Below are 15,855 nucleotides of genomic sequence, written 5' to 3'. Positions count from 1 at the left end.
AAACATTTGTATTGCTGTGTCCATTTTGCAAGTTAAGGTGTCCTCACAGTTCCATGGAGTGAGGAAGTAGCTAACTTTGTTATGCTTTATAATCAAGACAAAGTAATGGCACACAGGTGTCCGTCCTTATGTCAAGAATAGTGGCACATAATTCTGTCTCCTGCAGCTATTGCCAAGAATTCCTTATTGTCATCTATCCACTAATTTGTCATGGCATGTTTTTATTTCAATATTTCATTTTTTTTTTTTCTTTTAGCCCTACTGGTCCAACGAACAAAGCATTCTTTCACATTGCCCCTAGTTTGTGTTACAGTTCCACCTCATTTTCCATAGATGCAGGAATGACTCAGTGATTTTTAACTCCTTCGGTTATCAGAGAGCAGTACGCTAACTCTAAACTTCCTCTGTGGTGCGTTTCTGTTTGCTTCTCTCTTCTCGCAGGCCTAGTGAACGCCGCCACGAGTTCCTTCCTGCTGTGTAGCGACCCAACTCGCCGAGAACAGATGCACAGCGCTTGGCGTACCGCACCAAAGGAGAGGGATGGACATCGGCCCATGAGTCAAGTGGCTGGATGCGAGACTGCAGGGGGGACCTCATGAAAACAAAGGAAGCACATGTGTACAGCGACGGACTCTCTTTCATGCTGACCGCACGAATCGCAGTACCGCACGCGGACTGAAGAGTAGCAGAGTGTTGCAACGACTTCTGACTGTTTGACACGATCAATTCAGTGAGACTGTATACGAGCAGTTATCTGTGAATGAAAGTGTCAAATAGAGGGGTAACAGCGTTATGACTCTCAGCACCAGAGGAAGTTAGTAGAGTGGATACTACCACCATCACTCGGCGACTGTGTCTTGCCCGTTCTCTGGGAAGACGTTGAGGCTGGTGGAGACGAGAAGGCGGAGGAAGGTGAACCATGGACCTGAATGAGATCCTGTCCCAGTTCATCAAGGAGACGAAGTTGGAGGCTGGTCTTGCACGGGATATCCTAGAAGGTACAAACTGTTATTATACCATAGACCTACGAGATTGTTGTTCATTATCTCCATAAGGCATTTTAGCGGCGCATTAAAAAGGCGTATTTTTGTGTGCTTGATTTGCATGTGCAATACCAGAGCATATTCAATGAAGCACATCTATAGACCATGGTATTAATTCCCCATAGGCTACTGTAGTTAAAGGCTGTAGAATAATACATTGTATTTTGTCTCGTTTGTTGCATGAACGCTTTCTGATGCATGACTACTTGCTAGACTCTTGCTACAAGTGCAAGTACTTACAACTGTTTTACTGCCGAGTCTATGTCAACTTCTAGTTCATGTAACTAGGTTTTAAAGTTTATACCTTCTCTAGATAACATTTGTATAGATTGTTATACAGTGTAATTATATCAGGTGGCTTTATTTCATGGAAATACAGAGAATATGTACCAGAGAATATTGAAGGCAGTTGCAGTCATCCCCAATTTTTGCAACATTCTCAAGTATATCATCACTGCCATCCAATATAAGAAAGATTTTTAACAGATATGCTCAGAAATGTCATATCATGAAATGAAACCCATGGTAGTAGCACAAGGGTATTAAAGGAATTGGCCATCCGTACTACAGAATTTTTTGGGGATGCAAAACGGAGAAAAACTCATACCATGGTACTCGTAAACACTCTACCGTTAATTTGTATTTTGAGATCAAAACATCCCCTTCAGCTTTATGATGGCACGCTGCTCCCCTGTTTGTCTGATGGTCCAGAACATTAATCACTTGGCAACAAATAATGTTTTTGTGCGATTATATCGAGTCTGGCAGGGATCCCATTTTTGGGTACCATCCTTCGGCCATAGCAGAAATACTCAAGCAGCAAAAATGATTTCAAGGGTTCATTGTACTATTTGTTTGTGTTTGCTCATGAGAGACTTGTCTGTGTGAGGGAAGGAATCCTTGTTTATGACTCTTCTTCCTATTTTGGCTGAGGCTTTAGATGGCAAGTTGATACTGAGATGTGTGTTGTTCTTTGTCATGGATCGGCTACAAAGAATGACCGTGTTTCCTTTATTCCCTTAACCCATTCCCTACGGAAACCTGGCAGGCTGTGTATTATGTCTGGGGATTTCAGAATTCAGCACGGAAACGGGTTAAATCTACTTCAAGCACTCAAGGTGTCCATACAGTCATCTTGAGCAAACAAGATGAAAGTAGTGATGTACAATATGATATATCAGAGGTATCCAGCTGTAGTGTTGAAGCTACTGTATACTTTACCTTTATGAATTCAGGGCATACCTTTCTGATTAAGAGCTTACCCATGGTGGGGTTAGCACCTTTATACCGAGATTTGAGCACACAGCGTTCTGTGTGCTACAACAGACTTGCCCTTCAGTATAGGCCTAGGTGAGGAACTCCATGAGAACAATGAACTTTACTGGAGACAAACAAGAGATGGAAGCCTTCTCTTTAATACTGTCTTGCATCTTTTGTTTCCATTGCCTCTAAAATCCGTCCTCACAGACTATTGTCAACAATACAATGTAGGTCAGTTTAATGCCTCAGTGAGCAGCGACATCCTGATGCTGGAAACTTGTGTTATGTCTTGAGCTATTATTACTATCAACTGGTCACGAGGCAGTCACTTTGATTGTTCACATCACCTACTGTAAACATGCAGTATTTGGGGGTGTGGAAATTTTTGTAATTTTCACTCTGTGAATATCCACAAATTATCAACGTGGTCTGAATATTATATGGAAGTACTGGAGAGCTTCAATACAAAATCACCCCTATCCCTCAACATTATGAACACAACCTATATACATGTTGTACATGTGGGGAAGGTTAACTGAAATTGGCCCAGTGTAAAAGCAATGTACGTTGTATTCCTGCTTTAATACAGAATGAATGATATTGCCTTTCACAAAAGAGAAGAAAATGTAACTCTAAATTTCTTGTAGCTTGGTCATTTAAATATATCTCAGGATTTGTGACCGTTTCATATTGTTAGTCTTTTCTGAATTGGTAGACAAAAGGCGGCATTGTACTTGAAAAATGAAGAAATAAGTTCATGACTTGTAGACAATTTGATAAATTATAGTTTCCTGTCCCAGCCTCCAATATACATTGTACATGTACAAGTCTTTACTAGAAGATCTCCTTCATTCCTTTGTTACAATTACATTTATCTTGTAGAGCTCATTAATCCTTTTACTCGTACATGGAGTAAAAGGAAACATCCTTCATAACTTTTATCCCTGCCTACCCATATGCACCAGAGTATGCTGCTATTGTAAATCACATGATAGTTTTCAATGGAATTCAATGAATGCTTCCATGACAGACTGAATTCAAAGGCACCAGGATGAATTTACAGTGCCTCAGACAGTAAGCTGACAGTTAGGTTAGGGTTGTAGGATGCCTTAATGAGTGAAATAAATATGACGTCATGCATTCATTATCAGTAAGCACAGCATTCAGGACATGATTTGGAAATGGTACAGTGGTGCTGGAGCAACTAGTGTATTGGTAGTGGCACAAAAATTATGGTAACCTTTTCCAGAGTGTCATTTGTTAAGGAAAGGGATTGAGATTGCTGAACACTGATGACTCCAGCTCTTTCCAGTACAAGAGATGCAGGAATTCAATTGTCTGTTTTTAGTTCAGTTTTGCTTTAAAAATCTCATGAAATATAATCAATAAACATATAGGCTACAGTAAATGTACTTAGTAGGCCAACCGTACCTGGAATCTGGAATGAATTCAAACAACATTTTGTTTGACATGAATGTAGTGAAAAAGGACCATTCATGGTAAGATTTTGTAATGAAATGGTAGTTCAACAGCATTTGGTTCAACTGCAGGTTTCTTATCATATTGTGATTCATAAGGTGCATTATGTGTATTTGACCGCAAAAGATACAGTGTAGTGCAAAACTGTCCTTAGTGTCACAAGGCACTGTCAGTGGTGATATACAACCTACAAAACTGTATGCTAGAACTTTCACGTGTGTACTGTTTTTCTTCCGTCAAAGCATGTCCGAATGGAATTTACCTACAGTGCATCCACATGACATGTTTCCATCTGACAATACCCAAGAGAAACTTCCACTTGCTTGCTTATACATTGTAAGTTTTCAATGTTTCCACACTCACAAGGATCACAAATTTCTCATTTCTAATTTCAAAATCATATCAAATCCAGTCACATTGATATCTCTACCATTCTTTTTTCGTAAACATATGGAGTCTCTTCAATCATAACCCACCAACTGTAACCCCTCATAAGTCAACATAGTTACTACTTCAACATCAAAATCAAAGAAGAATATGAAGCAAAAGATAACTTTATCATTCAGTCTTATAAGATGTGTCTCAAAAAGGAATTCATTGAAGATTTATGAAAGTGTTTGAGAATGCTGTGTGGCAGTAACATCGCCATGTCATGTAGTAAGGCCAAAAAAAAAAATTGTTGCATTGGCGTAACATGAGATTTTCAAATGGGGTCGGTCGGGCGGATTTTTTTTTTTTTTTTTTTTTTTTTTTTTCTACCTGCATTTTACGTGTAAAACTCGTGCTCAGCTCAGTAAACAGTTACAACTGCTGAACCGAATGTGCTGTGTTCATCTATTCTACAAATCATTTATGAGGCCGATATTACTGGAATTATACCCCTTCACAGAATTTAAAGATGTTGAAATCCCTATCCTGAATGTTTTCACTTCATATTTTACTATTTTGACTTAGATAAGATAGATGCAAATTGACCCATATGTACGATCTTTTCATCGCACACGGCGATCTCTATTACAGTCCCACATATACAGATTCGTGTAAGTTCTCCACACAAGAAACCTATGGCAAAACTGTGCACAATACATCGCAGTCTGAATGCTAGATCTCTCCCTCGTACATCCGATATCCCCAGAGCCGTTTCCACTTCCGGGTTTGTGCGATCGCGATCGCAATCAACAAGATATTTGATATCGATAGCAAAAAAAATAATAAAAAACATGGGGTCGGCGGAATTTTTAGGGTCGGGCGGGTTACGCCAATGCAACAATTTTTTTTTTTGGCCTAAGTGTGATACTGTGACTAGTAGGACCAACCTTCAGAGATGCATGAAACATACAGGGTATTTTTTAATGTTTTCTTGTTTCCAGTGTGGTTTTTTATAAAATGCTTGCTTGTTGTGTGGTTACCATTCTTTTGAAAAGTTACCGATATTCAAAGGACAAGTTCTCCTTAATACAGTACAGTTAAGTACAGTATGTGCTCAGATTGAGTGAATGCAGCAATGTCTGTAGTAGAACACATTTAATTAGTGGAAGTTTGAGGAAAATCGAACAATCCATTCAAAAGTTATGAATCTGAAATCAAAGTTTCTGTAGTAGTCTTCTCATCCAGCGATGGCGACACTGAAATTTCAAAAATTCATAACTGATTAATGTATCCGATTTTACGTAAACTTTCATTAATCAATGTGTTCTACTTTAATATGCATTCACTCAATCCACAAATGTGTTAAGGTGAACTTGTCCTGTAAAGTGAAATGTGGAGTTGCTGTCACTCGGAGAATCAAACAAAAAATAAAGCAACTTGGCATGACTGCATTACCTCCTCCATAAACCCCAAGAGAGTTAGTATTCTATAGTCAACCTCTGTATGTGAATTATGAGAAAAACAGTGGGCAGTTGAACTTTGAAATGCACCATGATGGTTCAGTGCATCTGAATGTGGCACTGCACTGTTTTTTGCCATGCTACAACTACATTTATAGTGCAAGTACTGGTTAGTGTAGAGCCATGCAAAATGGGTCAGTTGCACACCTGTAAAATTTACTTCATAATGGGTACAGAATTTGTCCTCATGGCTCCACAAGAGTGATGGTGCATTAGACCCTCATCAATATGACTGCATTGAGTGTCGTAGAGTCTGTCTCACTGTTCAGTACAAAGCAAGTGCTCAGGTACATGTACTATTAAAGGAATATCAACTTTGTGTTCATATTTTTCATGAGCATTTGCTGCTTTCGAATGAAGGGTATTTGATGAAAATTCTTCCTTTCGTATATTTTACTCCAATTTGTTCCTGTTTGTTGAACTTCAAGAGATTGGCAGGTACTGTACAGTGTAGGCCCCCTATGTATTGTAACATGAATACCTGGTTAATACAATGGATTACATACAATGTAGTGTACTTTTGAAGGTGCAGTGTGTTTACATGTATGTCTGCCAGTGTGTATGTGTGTGTGTGTGGGAGGGGGGGGTATCAAAAATCTTTTTTTTTTTCAGTCTGAAAGTTGAACTATTCCTGCTTTTGCAGTGTTACTCCGATTTGTCCGTATTTTTTGTTCATCTTCAGGATTGGCAATGCACTACAGTGTATGCAGTGTGCATGTGTTGTTTACCCCAAGTACAGCAGTACACTGTAGACAAGTGTCAACATAAAGATATCTACATGTATCTAACTGTAGACATTTGGCATTTTTTCAAGAATTTCAGTTTACAATCTGAAGTTGACATAACAGAACTGCATGCAATACAGTAGCCATGCCATGGCACAAATGGTTTTATGGTATATGAACTTACATGCAGGTCAGGCATACATGCAACTTGTAAATGTGCATGTACAGTATGTGGCCATTATCAAGTTGTTTGCTCATTATCAGTACCCTACCTGTACATTGTATGTGTTCAAATGTACAACAAAGTAAATGAATCACAATTCATATTTCAAATGTTTTCACTCCAAAGGTTGTACAGACTTTGAAAGTCAAATATTTTGTTAGAATAAAGGAGTGCTTGTGTAATTGTTTGACAACAATAGCCGGGTTCACACGTACACCAATTAGCGGGATACAAATCTCGAGATTTGCATCGCGATCGTCATCCCGAGTTTTTTGCACGTGTGGACAGAAAAAACCCGAAAATTAGCGGGATAAGCATCGCGATGCTAATCCCAAGAAATCTTGCGCTGGTTCATCAATTAGCTGGATAATTGGCCGCGCGCTGGTACGTGTGAACGGTCGGGATTAGAATCTTGAGTTTTTATATCCCATCATGCAATGCGCACATCACAACAGTGAGGCCTCTGCGAAGAGGTCCTTCACCTCTTTGGCGCACCAAAACAACAGCGCGCGAACCACACCACTGACGCGTAAAAGACAATGGGCAAAGGAAAGTGCGCACAGGCAGTGAGTGATAGAGAAGGGCGCTGCGTGACCCAGTTTGCAGGCTTTGCTGTTATCTCTATCGGTATATCGGCAATTAGCGGGATAATTCGGTACGCGTGGACGCTCGCCAAATTAGCGGGATACCGATCGCGATCGCTATCCCGCTAATTTGGTACGTGTGGACGCTCGCAAAAAAACTTGAGATATGGATCGCGATCGTCATCCCGCTATTTTGTACGTGTGAACCCGGCTAATAATTCTGGCTGATGAAATCTGATGGCTGCATGATGAAAGAACAAAAGAAGGAATTCGTGGAATGTTTTTCGTCGTCATTGAAACTCAGTCAGCCATTTAATCTGAATTCTATATTGTGTAGAATCTGTTCGCATGACTACATGACCTCACCTTCTGTAGAAGCTGAAATTTGTTGGATCTCGGAGGGCCTGACTGACGAATACAACAGTTAAAGAGCTTTTCTGGAAAGTGCTTTTGATGAAGCTATTATATCGTATATAATGTCAAGGAATATGCATGGGTTACAGTCCAAACACTGGAATGTAATCAGTCATTTTGGCAACATCCCCAAGTCTTGATTTACATGCACAATATATGAACTTGAGCAGTCAGTAAATTTATACAAACATTTCAGTGGACTTCAGACATACAGTGTACAAATTATATGTGTACAAAAGTGTACGTACATGTACATTCAGGACGTGCCAGGTTTAAGAATAGCATGAAGTACAGTGTAAACAATGCAGGCATGGCTATTGGAAGGAGAATTTCATTGAACAGTCTATTGCCCTAACCAAGGATGATAGTAACCTGAAGAGGTCTTCACGCGGACAGCCTGTAGCTCACTTTAATAGGCCATGGGGTGAAGCTGAAAAAGAGGCTTAGAAAATGGGTTTCGTTCCAGCAACACTGGCACTACTTTCTGAATGCGGAAATGTGATGTTTTGTACATCCTAAATATACAGTAAAAAGTTCTCCTCGAAATATCCTGCAGTTTTTGCGAAAATCCATATTTTATAAACTACGACCAGCAGCCCAATACACATATCGTAATGGGGCTGCGGATTGTAGCATTTAGGATCATGACAGGGTAGTATCGCGGACAAACGTCAACCTTAAAGGGGAAGGCTAGTAACTGATAAGTGGGAATCAGTGGAAATGCTGGGAGATGATTGTTCCAATCATTATGGGATTCATTCAAGAGTTCATTGTATATCTATTGTTGTGTGAGAATGATTTGCTTCAGAACGGTTTCATATTCAAGTAATGTGCAGTTTAATGCTTCCAGGTTAGCGTCCCTGGTCAGTGACGGAGCATTAATCTGCACATTACTTGAATATGAAACCGTTCTGAAGCAAATCATTTTCACACAACAATAGATATACAATGAACTCCTGAATGAATCCCATAATGATTGGAACAATCATCTCCCAGCATTTCCACTGATTCCCACTGATCAGTTACTAGCCTTCCCCTTTAAATCGAACAAAAAATTTTCAATTTGAAGACTTACAAGTAAGGTTGAAGTATTGACAACAGGGTTCGTGCAAGGTTTGGCTCTACAAATAGTCATTTTCTGTTCGAATTGATGACTTAATATGACTAGGTCGAGAGGAATCTGGGAGAGCTACGCTGAATTGACGGTCAGCGCAGGCGCACACATCACTGCGCACAAATTTCGAATCCATTGACTGGATATGATGTCTGTGTGCGCATGCCCTGGCCGTCAATTCAGTGTAGCTCTCCCAGTTTCCTCTCGACCGAGTCACATTTAGTCATCAATTTGAACAGAAAGGAACTATTTGCAGAAGCAAACCTTGCACGAACTCTGTTATCAATACTTCAAATTTATTAATAAGTCTTCAAATTGAAGATTTTTTCCCGATTTTAAGTTGATATTTGTCCGCAATACAATATTCGTCATGATCCTGTATGCTACAGTTCACAGCCCCATGACGCTATGCGTATGGGGCTGCTGGCCGCAGTTATGCGTATGGGGCTGCTCGCCGCAGTATAGTTCCCATAGTGTTTCTAAGCTGAAATACATATACACATTTGTAAAGCACTGCTTCTAGCCATATACCTAGAAAAAAAAAATGAAATTTTGGTTTAATAGTTGCATTATATCTCATGTTTCAGCTTTTCCTGATGCTGGCTATGCAAAGGAGGACAAGAACAAGGTGGTTCGAGACCATAATGAGAGAGAGCACTGACTGACCGTCAGAGGTCAAGGCAAATGCCTTATATTCTGTTCAAAGACATGTTATTAATCAAATGACTAATCATTCAAGGCAAAAAAAAAAAATTAAGAGCATTTGTTTGTGTGTGTGTCCGCGTGCATGTGGGAGAATCTTATTGTACACACACACACACACACACCCTCACATGCACACACACATACACACACACATAGTTATGAAGATACCCAAGTGTATTACAATATTATTCTACATGCCTTGGCCATTTATCACATCAGCATCATAAAAAAAAAAGATTATCATAAACATGAACACACACAATGACATAATACATGTATTGATCAGTGTATTACACATACACAGGTGCATAAAAACGCTGACATATTATATACACTCACACGCACACATACTAACTCATTTACACACATGAGACATTACTATTAAACAGATCATATTGTTTATCAGTAAACATGTTTTTATTTTCTTCTTCTTCTTCTTCTTCTTCTTCTTCTTCTTCTTCTTCTTAAGAAGCTTTAATATATTTAGATCACATAGCAATCACGTTGTTCATGAAATATTACAGTACTTTAGAAAATTTAATCTTCATAAAATTTCCTGAAGTTTTCATTGCTTTCATTAGGTTGATGGGACACTACCTCCTTTCATGTAAGATAGCTCAAAATGATAATCAGTCAAATTTTCTAGTTTTAATAAATTTCCTGGAACATTCCATGGTCCAAATATCCTTGAAAGGGTGTAAAGGTTTTGAAGAATGCCAATATATAAAATAAAGGCAATATTATAGTTTACCCATTCGTGAGTGAAAACTGTTGGATTCTGTATTGGAGGCAATGTGTACCTGAAAATCTTGGAGAGAATAAAACAGGTTTGGCATTAAAAATTATGATAATATTGCAATTAACTTCCAATATCAGAGGATCTGTGCAAACCTGACTCAACTTATGCACAATTTTCATTTGGCTGGTATTAGTTTTAGCAAACTGATTTTGTACTCACACCTACATTGTACTGACCTTTCTACATGAACATTCTGTTTCAGTATTAATAATAGTTACATATCTTTTTCCCCCAGAGTGGGAGAAACAAATTTTAATCGTAGCCATTCAGTTTTATGAAAAAAGAAACACACTCAGGAAAACATCTTTGTTCTTAGAATAATTCAACCCTAATCAAATCATAATAGTGGGCAGAAATGTTTGCTAAAGGGCGAACAATCACATACTGAGGCAAGGAGTCAAAACATGTTGCAGAAACATTGGCATTCAAAATACAGGAAGCAATCTGTATTACAAAGACATTTTATCATGCACAACTTTGGTAAGATGTCAATTCTTGAACATTAATCACATTGACCAAAGCATTTGTGCATATACAGTACATTCTGTTGTTTCTGAACTTTGCACTGAAGTTCTTTGTGTATGTGTGTGAATGTTTCAGTGGTGGATATATATTGCTCCATTTTATCAAGGACAACTTATAGTAACATGACAATGTTTTCATTCTTCAATATCAGTCATATTGACCTATTTCCCTTGGCAAGTAATGAGCAGGTTGACTCTGTTGCAAATGATGCATTTTACAGGCAACACAGCTGAACCTGAAGAGCTTCCAGAAGAAAATCTTGATCTTGATGTGAGCGTCTTAGGGGAGGAAACAGATGCTCCTGCTGATGGACCAGGCTCCTCCTTCAGCTCTCGTTTCCGAGCGAGATTCAGGCGTTTGCTATCTATAAACCTCTTGTAGCACGTTTCATGGAATCCTATTTAATACAATGGAGAAATGAACAGCACTGATTAGCCATTGGATTTTGTCAGGGGGAAAAAAAGGCTAAACGCTAGGGGGAGGGGTTGAACGTTACACTCAATATATCATTAAATGTACGGTAGACTATTGACTGCCAATATTTGAATCTTGTAATTACCAATAGGCCCTAGTACTATGTCAGGTAATCATTACCACTTCATGATCATTGTCATCATCAACTACTTCAACTTGTACTTGCAGTGCAATTACTGATTTTGAATTACATCTACAGCTTTCAGCACCTGATCACATGCAATATCAATTATCATAATTAAGAATACAACTACCTTATCATCATTAATACTCGTAATCCTTGGCCTTTCACTATCACCACCACCCACTGCTTTATAATTTGGCTCAACATAATGGTAATCATATGTTTTAGGGAGTTTAATTGTTGAAATTATGTTATTGTCATTGTTGGTTTTTTAGACCTATTTATATCAAATATTAATAAGTTAATTTAATGAGATGCTAAATGTGTGTTTTGAGGGGGGATTCGCCAATTTCGGGGTGAGAGAGACAGGATGGATTTTTAATATTAATACTCCATGGCCATGATTTTTAGACCTTTTTCAATCCAGTCCTGTGTCAAGATTTTTACAAAATAATATCACCGATCAGCTACATCAACCTAACCTGGGCTGGGCTGTACATAGAACAACATGTATCAGTTCATCTAATGTTAGGCTACATTATATTAATGGCGCTATGCCATGCCAAGGTGAAATTCAAGATAATTTATCTAAAATGTAACAGACACGCTATCAAACGGCTAAGCTACTGCATTAGCGTCCATTATAACATACATGAGCAACGTTCATAACATAGCTAACGTTGTACTTGTACTACCGTACTCATCATGCATGGTCATTAACATTACGCATATAGAGACTGCACTGCAGTGTCGACTGCTACGACTGTATGCACGTAAACTAACCTGTAAATTATCCTATGCAGGTTGCAGTCAGTCCCCCTGAGCAGCTGAGTCACTTCGTTCTGGTCTGCGATTCCACGGTCTCCCCCACCGATTTGATCCACTCTTTGGCACACAAAATAGGTTTCGTCTATCTTAGGTTTGTCATAGCCGTGAAATTTCCAAACTTCATCGATGTTACATGCATAATAACGCATCTTAAAAGTTTCGGCAGAGCAGACGACGTAGACGCGTTGACAGGCTCACAGGGGGCGGCCATTTTGACTCGTAAACAAAAATTCTCGATTCGGATTGGATAACATACATCACATGATCGTTCGCGAATGAATATCGTACACGGCAAAGTGTACATATTCAGCTCCTCAGTGACAAAAAAGTTCACTGTTTCCCCCTAAATTACCAAAATACTGCAGGAGGGTTTGTGTCGAACTTTTTCCTGTAGCCTTTTTGGTTATTTGTTTACACGTAGCTGTGGAGACATTTTAGTGCCGCAGTTGTCGGAACGAAACAAGCGAAAAAACCAGCTCACCCCATGGCCTAAAGTTGGTCATTCTTGCTGGTCCTACATTGTATGTACGAATGTAGTTACAAGTAGGAAGTGACCAGCATTGATTGCCCAACAGCAGAAATTTGTGTTCAATAATGTGAAGCAAATGAATTGTACATGTAGAGTGGTACAATTGCATTACAGTTGCTAGGTGTATAGTCAAAAGTGTCGTCTCTGTATACAGAATATCGCAGTGATTGAAGTACAATACATTTGTACCTTCACATACATTGTAAATAGCAAAGCTTTAGAACAGAGAGAGAGAGGGAGAGGGAGAGAGAGAGAGAGAGAGATAGATGGCAAGGGAGGGAGAGACATGAGTACCGTGCACTCAAAATATTAAACATCTTATTTCTGGTCACGATTCTGCTCAAATTTGACATTTTTACAGTGAGGACAAAAATAACACATTTCAAAAAGATTTTGGTCATGATCAAATTGCAATGAATTGTGCGATTTTATGCAAAGGGTTGCGAAGTTGTGCAGTGAGAACGGTGACCACAAAAAACAAAACAAAAAAATCAAAATTTTACATCCCATAATGCACCATGCGTGCTGCTCCTTGCTATTTTTTCCAGCTGTGGTGTGCCGCAATATATTAATTGGCCTTGAGACATAGTCTAGTATTAAAGCATACACCATTCATGACATGCACAGGTCAGTTCCTACTGAATCAAAAAAAGACACTGCCCTGATTGCAACCCAAATATAGAAATTTTAGCTATGAGAATAGCTCTGAAGACAGACAAACAGACAGACAAGTGATGGAATGAGATATAGCGATATACACACACTGGCTGGCAGACACGAGGATGGAGGGAGAGGGAGTGTGTGTGTGGGGGGGGGGGGGAGAGGAAGAGGAAACCATTAATTCATCGTACAGCACTTCATATTTATTCTGTCTTCATGTACATGTACATACAGCAATGATTGGGTAATGGAAGAAACAAAAGAAAAAGGAAGAAATACTGTATCATGGCCCTGCACAATTGAAATACAATGTACATTGTACAAGTACTTCTATTTCTCATAAAGATGCAGGAGGCAATTTTAGAGCTTGTTGAATGAACAAGGTAATGTTCACAGAGATATTGCTCCTTGAAAAGCAATTCTGGTACATGCCAGTATACTCAGGAGCTCAGTGCTGTATTCCCAGTGTTCCTGTGAGGTATTTTGTGGATATCTGGACAGATGTTGGTTGTCGTCTGAAAACAAAGATTACAGTGTATGTAAGCTATCAAAGTTCTGTGGACACGTCTATATCAACTTGCGATAAAAACTAGTCAGAGTCAATATTAGAGTTTGTCTAAAGCAAGTAGAGCTTTACTGATAGCTTCAGATGAAAACAACCTACATGTGTACGTGTACCTGAGAATCTTCTTTTCAATGAGAGACACCAAATTTAAGAAGCAAAATATCAGTTGTTTTTTTGTTTGAAAAGATTTTATTTTCTGCATTTCATATTTTCTTTCAGAATAACAAAAATAACAAAGGCAGGTTCAATTACAGAAATACAATTCTGAAAATTATTGACATATTACATAGTAAATCATATTTTGTATGTAAAGACAAATGAGGTATGAGCGTGCAATTAGTGAAAATAAGTGTGACAATCAGGCAAATATTTCAAAATTTCTTGTCATCTGTGACTCACTTCACATGGAAAAACTAATTTTTATTGGTAATAGTTTTCAGAAAATTGTCACAATCTGTATATTGTGAGAGAGCAAAAAAAAAAAAAAAAAAAAATCACAGACTTCATTGATAAAGTTGTGACCAATACATGTTTGTATGTGTGTATTATACTCATATTCAGGTGCGAATGTATTCCAAGTAGGAAATTGGAAGTGTAATATTAAAACTTTTGAATAGTCAATAAAGTGCAATTACTGCAGCAATCATAATGGGAAATAATTTTTTAATGATTGATGAATGGATGATACACGGAGAAAACGCCCCTGGACGGAAAGTTGATAATTTGACTGAATTTCCATACAACTGTAGCTACTTCGTACAACAGATCAATGGAAATATAAAGTAAAAGTTCAACAAACATCCTGAAAGTCAAACTAGTGATAGATATAATTTGAATGAAAACCTTGGTTTTCTTCAAGGTTTTGGAACACAGTCAAAAATGTTCTTGGTGTTTAGGTCTTTAGACAGACTGATTGTATGTAAATCTAACCAGCACGATTCGGTATGAATGTCGGTTTTTGTTTTGTTTTGTTTTTTGTTTTATTTTGTTTGGTTTTGGGGTGTTTTTTTTTAATTTTGTTTTGTTTTGTTTTTTTATATTGCACCTAGGCTGTACATGTAGCTATCACATCTTGGATCAGGCAAGCATAAAAATATATAATGCGTGCGCCATACATATCTATGTACTAATACCTTCCTAGCAGCCTACCCTACTGTTTTGAAAGTCATACTTTACTTATGTACGTGTATGATATAGATTACAGTACATGTGTACATGTATCTCAAACGTGGTATAGCCCATCATGTACAGGATGTTGTTTTGAACAAGTGAAGCATGTCTCATTTCTCCAGACATGATTGTAGAGGCATCCCTTAATACCTTTTGTGTTCATTTTCCAGGAAAACACTGGCATTATGATGCAGCCCTGAGGGACTTCAAGGAACTTGTGGGTCAGAGACGACTGTCCACTCAGAATCAAGCCCCTCCGAGGCAGAGCCCTCCCCGCAACGGCCCAGTGTTGAAGCCTGCCCAGGGAAAGTCTCCTCCCAGGACCAATGGACAGAGGGGATCTCCCATTGTTCAAAATGGGGGTGGTCACTCTCCACATGGCCTGCAGAAGCCTGTCGGCCAAGAGCCTCCAAGGTCACCTGGTATGGGCATCTAGATTACTCAAAGTTACAGTTAAAAAATAATTAATAAAAACTGAAACAGCAGTCCGTCAGACACTGTTGCTGATAGTCCTAGACCCCCCTCCCCCATTTGAAAAGTAAAGAACATTTTCAATACAATTTTTTTGAGTGTGCATGCATTTGAAATTTTACAATGAAGATCATATGATTATCATTACGTCATAGATTATTGTTTATCATTAGCAGTTCACAACATTACATTGTACCAGAACAAAGTCATGTTTAGTTTGATATTAGTTCTTTCCTCTAGGTAAAGTTGTCCTCATTATGACTTCTGAGATTAA

General features: G+C 38.5%; 1 protein-coding gene across 2 annotated transcripts in view; it reads left to right on the top strand.

Moving 5' to 3' along the window:
• The first annotated feature begins 449 nt into the window (after positions 1-449).
• The window catches only part of LOC140230464 (OTU domain-containing protein 7B-like), a 32,871-nt gene continuing 17,465 nt past the window's right edge, over positions 450-15,855 (top strand). For both annotated transcript variants that reach the window (XM_072310618.1, XM_072310617.1), the window contains exons 1-2: positions 450-998; positions 15,281-15,532. In XM_072310618.1, the coding sequence (XP_072166719.1) occupies positions 920-998; positions 15,281-15,532 (331 nt within the window). In that variant the 5' untranslated portion in view covers positions 450-919. The remainder of the gene's footprint in view (positions 999-15,280; positions 15,533-15,855) is intronic.

Source organism: Diadema setosum, chromosome 7, assembly GCF_964275005.1.
Source record: "Diadema setosum chromosome 7, eeDiaSeto1, whole genome shotgun sequence".
NCBI lineage: Eukaryota > Metazoa > Echinodermata > Echinoidea > Diadematoida > Diadematidae > Diadema > Diadema setosum.
This window is presented reverse-complemented; position numbering and strand designations above follow the sequence as displayed.